Here is a 7,413-nt window from a genome sequence, read left to right on the forward strand (position 1 = left end):
GGTACTGATTCGCGCCGTACAACCCAAACCCAAATGTTAGGCCTACGGTGTGCCCACCCGAGGGTTGCTGGGGGTATTCTGGAAAAGTGCTGCGTACCTCCAAATTAGCACATACTCGCAGTGTGGGATTGGTCAACCAAGCACCCATTACGAAAAAAGCTTCGCGTTCAGCTGTCGTTGTCATTAGACGGAGGGGTGCGTGTTTTTCTGTTTACCTTTGAGGCTGCGTCCGTCAAAGATTAACTTCTTTCTCGCATCAAGTTCTATCAAGTTCCGGTACCAGTAATACCGGTATTAGAGAGAGAGAGAGAGAGGACAGAGATAGCCTTTATTACAGCAGGAAGACGCTTGGTCAAGTGGGGGAAGTGGGAGTAGAAGGTGGGGTGTTTGAAGTTTGGGACACCTAGCAAAACGGACAGTTCACACCGAAACTGGTGGACTCCTTGAGAAGGCGGAAGAGGTCGCGTGCGGTGAGGAGAGCAACTGCTGGCGCTAGACCGCTTTCTAGACAGTAGTTTGGAATTAAAAACAGTGTGGAGGGTTCATGTGTACGAGGGTCGAAGTATGAGGAGGAGGATTTTGGAGCAGTATTGAAGGGTTCTGTAACGCATAAATTACGGGCAGTCACAAATTAGGTGCTGAAGATTGGCGGGTGTGAGGGAGGCGCAGAAGGGACGTCGAGGCGGCAGAGATGGGGTGCACCATTCACGGAAGGTATCGTGGGGTTAAGCTAGCATTTGCAAATTATCTGTTTATGAAAATTTCGACTGATCTTGGGAGCGGGGGGCAGAGCGGATAAAAAAGCCGGTTAGATTGAGGGCCTTGAGGAGGCCCTTTTAGGGGCTAAGGCCGTAAAAGACCGCCTCAAGGCCCTCCGGCGTCCGTGCTCACAGCACAGCACCGTGTAAATCGAAACATCTGGGAACGAAAGGTTCACAAAACGTTAACAAGAACATAAGAAAGATTCACAGAACGTTCGAGAGAGAAAGAGAGAGAGGGAGATAGAGAGAGACGAGAGAGAGAGACGCACACCACCGTGTAAATCGGAACATCTGTGAACAAAAGGTTCACAAAAGGTTAACAAGAACAAAATAAAACATTCACAAAATGTTAGAGAGAGAGAGAGTGCTCCTAGAGGAGCCGTGCTCCGCATGCGCGAACAACATTGGATTGGATTGTATTGGATTAAAATCGATTTGATTAGATTCAATAAACTTGAATTGTATTGGATCGGATTGCATTGGAAATCGTTTTAGCCGCAGTAAGCACTCTCACGGGTGATTTACGGTAAGAACGATCCCCAGTGCTTCGCCCACTCATCATGATCCACTTCGTGGAGACGCCTGGAATTTTCTTTTTCCTTTTTTGTACCGAAGAATTCGCAGAGGCAGGCAGTACAATGTCTATCTTTTTACACAAGCAGAAATGTTTGGGCGCGGTGCCCGCCGCAGTTCCTTTGCTCGCTCGCCGTAAAAGTGCAACTAGCTTACAGAAACCAAAAAAAAAACTAAATAGAGGCGCGTGTTAGCGGAGAAAGCTAAATTCAGAATACAGTACCTTAAGAAACTCCACGGGTTAGATAAATATCTGCGGGTTTTTCAGGACGCAACTGGACCCTTGCCGTGGTGTACTCATGCTTTTTCTTCAAAGTACAGCAGGGGGGAAAATGGGAAGCACCTGCAGACTTGAAAAGTGCGATAAAAGGGCACTTTTGTTCAGGAAATTCTAACAGTGCTAACATCATATTAAAGATGCTTTCGTATTCACTCGTGTTCTCGAAAGTTATGTCCTCATTACACACCCCCACAGCCATTAATATTGAAGTAAGTTTCTTCTGCATCTTACCTGTACTCACTTACGAGACAGAAGCTTGGAGGCGCATTAAAAGGGTTCAACTTAACTTTAGGACGACTCAGCGAGCAATGGAACGGAAGATGATAAGTTTAACATTAAGGGACAAGAAGAGAGCGAAGTGGGGTCAAGGAACAAACGCGTGTTAAGGAGATATTAGCAGACATTAAGAAGAATAATTGGGTGCGGGCAGGTCATGTAATCCGAAGGCAAGATAACCGTTGGTCGTTAAGGGTAACAGAGTGGATCCCTAGAGAAGGCAAGCGTGGCAGGGGGCAATAGAAAGTTAGATGGGCAGCTGAGATCAAGAAGTTTGCGGGGATAAATTGGTCGCAGTTATTGCAGGAGCGGGGGTATTTGGAGATTAATGGGAGATGCCGTTGCCCTGCAGTGGGCGTAGATATAAGGATGATGATGATGATAAGGTTTCTCCTCCCGCGTTTCCTTATTCCGCAATGGTACCACACGGGGGCTCACAGAGTAGGGTAAGTATTCTGGCTTCGTCCGTTTGTCTGTCGCAACCTTGCGGGTACATTCACACTTACTCTGGTTAACGGCCACAAGACGAAGCTGCCGCCATATGTACTGCTAAAATATACTGTCCGAAAACGACAAGCTGGGAACACAGAACTCGTATGACGACTGCAAGACGGTTCACCCAACAGCACTGGAATCTTGCGCGTTTATCTGTGATTAGTGGCTCATCACGGTTTCAAAATTCACAGCTGACTTCTACCCTCTAGGTTGGTCAGGTTTTTCGTGTGATCGGTGATTGAGCGGAGGCTTATACATTGTAACATACCCACATAGGCCGCACATACCCGAAGTAGTGTGTTGACATGTGATGTAAAGTTAGGCCTAACGTCACCCTTTGAGGTCTTACGACGCTAAGAGATATGTACGTCTTGACGTACGAGGTGTGACGTTGCTCGGCATGTCGCAAGGATAAGTGTTAGGGCCGCCTAAAATTAGGCCTAACAAGGGAATAGAACGTGCCTGCAGCGTCGGATTGGCCAACGCTTTCTCCCCCGTTTTTCTCGTCGTGCGAGTACTAACACTGATAGCTCGGTGGGTAAGGCGTTGTAACTGCGAAACCGAAGGACGCGGGTTCGATCTGGCATCGGTGGCTGTGGCTGCTTTTCAGATGGAGGCGAAAAGCGAAAACGCCCGTATTTCGTGATTTCGGCGCACATAAACATCCCCTGGTGGCCGAAATTGTACAAGAGCCCGCCGCTACTGCGTGCCCCCATAGCCCAGGTGTACTTTGGGCGCGTTAAACGCCTTAATTTGGGTTAGCTGTTTTCTGCAATTATAAACACTCCCCCCTTGCTCCATACCTCTAGAGGGTCACATGCCCGCAGAAGTGTTCTGGGCAACGGTTGCCGCTGAATGTTTTAGATCATGCGAGTCTCAAAACCCACAGAGCTTTAAACCCGGACATGAGTATTTACCCACGTTTTCTTTGGGATTCAATATGCTATGGGAGTCGTTTTTCACGCGATGCTTTGCCGATGGTAAAATGAGCCGTTTAGGCAATTAGGACAAATAAGTTCTGCTGCATACAAATTTTATTTGCTTCCACTCGTTTAGGGCCTAAATTGTTGCGGCATCGGGAAGATTCCTCTTGAGCTGGCGTTTTGTGGTCAGATGGTCAAATTTGAGTGAAAGCCACCGCCGATCCTTGGACACGAATGCACGTGCGTAAAATCATGGCTCGAGGCATCGTCGATATTTTGCCCCAGGCTTACGTCAAGACTGGATGAAAGGCGTTCAGGCAATCCATGAACTTCTTGCGGCCAGCGGTCTTTTGGACACTCGCCTTCTCCGCGCATTCCCTCCACAAACATTCCTTTCTGGGCGATTGAACGTAGGGAGACGCTGGTCATTCTTTCCTGGACAAGCTTCAACACGATATTCCATACGTCTGGGTCCGTTCTCCCAAAGTCTTCAAGACGGGCTCCGTCCAGCTTGTGTCCGTGTACGCCGGGAAAGCAGGAAGCGAGGTCGTAGCAAGCACAGGCGAACCATTCAATAAAAGATGTCATGGCTGCAAAAATAGTCCCGTCTAGCAACACTGATGTCTGAGTTTGTTTTTCTTCGAAGCTCTTTTCCCTTTGGGCACCTTTGTCTGAGCTCTCTGGGTCATCTGCACGACCTTCCATGACGTGGTCAGGAGTAAAGCGATCTGTTGGCGGTAGCGGTGAGCTTGATGCTTCAACCCAGACCTTATTGCTCGGTGATACGTAGACTTCCTTTAGTTGTTCTTCCGCAGCTTTCATCCGGAAATTTGGGACCGTCCAACGACTGTCTTGACCAGATGGTTGAGGCGGTAGGACTTTGTAAACCGCGCATATATCGCTGCATCCCCAGGAACGCTGCTGCGGCGCTGGTCGTTGGTACCGACGAGGGATTTCCATTGCCGGGGCTGCCGGAAGGTGGCGAGTGGTGACGGTCTCCTCGACGCAATCAAGGTCTGAGCACTCTAATCGTCCAGCCGGAGTACATCGATGGCGATTGCGTTTGTCGAGGGTGTAGGTGCACGCGGTGGCGTTACGTGGGTTGCATGAAGTCCCACGGTATGCTTCGGATAATCTCGATGGGATGGTCGTTCTTTTGCGGCCCCTGGCTTCTGCGCGTCTTATTGAGCTGCGTACATCGTTGTCCACGCCTACGTCACACCTTCCGGAGCCACAGCCTTGGGCGTCAAATTCTGAGTGCCCAGCCCTGGCCGAACATTTGTCGCGAACAGTTCCTTGCAGGTTGGTCTGAGTTTTGTTTTGCCTGCCTTGATTAACGCACTGTTCATTGCCACAGTAATTTGGGGAAGCGCGTCCAGCCAGAGAGAAATCCCGAACCAACGGCCTATCTCCAAAGGTTCTTGCTGCTTTGTGACTTGGGTGGAACGAGGCCTGTGCATAAATATTGTTGTTAAAAAGCTTGGTGTGCATGCTGCTTGAAGCAAACTCACAGGATGTGCGCGACCTTCGGTCGGGGCTATCGCCAGCCGAACAATTTTTCCGCATATAAAGCGGCCCTGGTGCTAATGCAAACTGTCCTTCTCCGGGCACAGCCTGGAAGCTGCGACAGTTCACGGGTGCCGAAAGCATCTCCGGTGAAGCCACTATTTGATTTCTAAAGTCTTGCAGAGACAGTGGTCGGTGTGGCTCCGGCTCCTTTGGCATCGAGGTGGCACTGATCCCTGTGTTGCGCTGTTCGGCTAGAAGACGCTGCAGATACTGTCGCAAGTACGGGGCCCGCTCGTCGTCGTCACACAGACCGGATATCTTGATTATCGGCGTACTGCCCGCCGACTCGCTCACCTCGGTGTCATAAACCTCGAAGTGCACCGAGTACTCCTCGACGTCGCTGGCGGCGACCTCCTCGCTGCAAAGCGTGCTGCGGCTGCCCATGGTATCGCGTCAGGGGACGTTCGCGAAAACCAGGCTCAGCAGCAATCACACATGCCTTCCATCTTCATCTTCGCAGCAAGCACGCACGATCGCGTCGGGATCTGTGCTTCGTTTTCTTCTTCGGACAGGCTTTCCCCTCCGCCTTGTGAGGAACACCGCCTGAAATGCAAAAAATGTGGAATCAGCCCGCAACTTTAAAAGAAACAAGAAAGAAAAGAGAAAATATTTCTAACTTTTGCTTGTTTTGTGAATTTATGATGATAGTATGACTCAAAATATATTAAGCTTAAATTGCACCAGTGGTACGATCCCCATTTTACAAACCAAAGTTTTTGCCACATCATTTTGTTGTTCACAGCTAGTTTAAATAATTTCCTAATTATTGCAGTGGGACTCCTCAGTTAACAATCTGGGACACTGTACGGGTATTTGCGGGTAATTATAAGACTATTAGAGCTCATTAGAGGGAAGTTAGAGAGCAGGGTGGTGATGATGACGATGATAAGGGTAGAGTACTATCTCTGCATTGAAAATATACCTGAAAAAAAGGCTACCTGACACCATCTCACACTTTGCGCTTTGAGTGCTGCACGATAAATTATTTAGAACCTAGTAGCGTTGTACAGAACGAGATGGCGCCTAACAAGAACATGCCGGTGCTGATTTCTGTCTGTTGATCAAGAGGTACCAACCGCAGGTTGTCCGCTAAAAAAATGTACCTATGGCTACTACAAATAATAAAAATAGCTACGAAACCACATATATAATGGGGGAGATAAAACTGCACAACTCCAAAAAATACATTCAACTTGGAAAATTAAAAATTCGCATTTATTGCTGTATGCCACGTCATTAAAACTACTAAGCGACCAGTGGCCGAATTCTCTCAAAGACGGGCGTTGTTTTGAAGCGACGCAGTACTCCTATGCAGATTCATCATGTACTCTTGGATTGGGGCGTCACTTTGGCGGGGGGCGGGGGGTGGGGGACTGTAGAAAACACATGGTCCGTCTCCGCGGTGCATTTTGTGCCCCTCGTCTGAAGCGACGCGCAATCCGGCGCTTATTATGTCGCGTCGCTTTGTTGGAGGGTCACAGAATGCACCAGGGGGCATACTATGCTTTCTATAGTTTCTTTCGCCCCAAAGCGATGCCCCACCCGAAGAGTACATTCATTTGCATAGGATTACCGTGTAGCTTCAGAACAACGCCCATTGTTTAGAGAATTTGGTGCCTTGTTCACTCTTCATGACTGCAGCACAAATACCCCAGATGTAGTGGCTCCGTACCGGTTACTCACGAACCCATGTAGTTTTGGTGCACGTAACGCTTGTTTTCGGAATATTTTCAATTTTTTGGTTCAAGCTATCCGTAGTATATTTGGCATGGAAGTGTTTTACAAAAACGTTGTGGAGGCTGTAAATGAATTACCAAATCAGCAAGTCACCTGCAGGACTGCTGCGGCCCAACAGGTGGAGAACATTATACCGCTCTTAAGGCACAACTGGTCCCTCACCTTAAATAAAAACTTAATCAAATCATTACACGATTTGATGCACATTCGTTCAACGTGCGTAGCATATGGATTGGCCGGTTCATTAGCGTCATTCCGCAAGCTCACATGAATTACGGGGAGATCGTTCTGGCGAAACTTCGTTGTAATTCCGCTGTATTCTGCAGATGATTCTAATATCTGGATCGCTCTAAGCGTATTCATTTCCTTAAACCGCGCGCTTCCGATTTATCATGCGGGGGCTGGCAACCACTACTTGTCTCACAGCCTTAAAGGTTGTTGAGCCTTCTCCATGACATCTAAAAATTACTTTCAAAGATGCCCACGGAGTTTGCGGACTTTCTAGAAAGCTCTGAGCCTTCAATCCCGAATATAAGCGGGCAGAGACGAGCAAACTGGAGGAGTCGCTAATTTATTTGTTGTGGAATACGGTTTGATAGTGCTTTGTCGCGCCAGGAGCTCCGAATATGATCTAAATGAAGCAAAAACGCTCTTCAACACGCTCAAGCACCAAAACGTACCTTTTTGAGCACAGAAACTGCTGCGCAGGACAAGCTCAAAGTGCACCAGACCACAGCGCCGCACGTCCCAAAAGAGCGAGGAAGCGCCACTCCAACATCCCTACTGCCACTATCTCTAC

The 7,413-nt window shown here is 48.5% G+C and overlaps 1 protein-coding gene across 1 annotated transcript; it reads right to left on the reverse strand.

Annotated features, from left to right (window-relative positions):
- Window positions 1-3,411: 3,411 nt before the first annotated feature.
- Window positions 3,412-7,413, reverse strand: LOC144152167 (uncharacterized). The gene is made up of 2 exons (XM_077683385.1): window positions 7,295-7,413; window positions 3,412-5,420 (listed from the first exon to the last, which is right to left on the reverse strand). Exon 2 carries the CDS (start codon window positions 5,259-5,261, stop codon window positions 3,495-3,497), a length of 1,767 nt encoding a protein of 588 aa, XP_077539511.1. The 5' UTR covers window positions 5,262-5,420; window positions 7,295-7,413; the 3' UTR covers window positions 3,412-3,494.

The sequence above is a fragment of the Haemaphysalis longicornis genome, unplaced genomic scaffold (assembly GCF_048455015.1).
Source record: "Haemaphysalis longicornis isolate Haplotype H1 unplaced genomic scaffold, Haemaphysalis longicornis Haplotype H1 scaffold_9, whole genome shotgun sequence".
NCBI lineage: Eukaryota > Metazoa > Arthropoda > Arachnida > Ixodida > Ixodidae > Haemaphysalis > Haemaphysalis longicornis.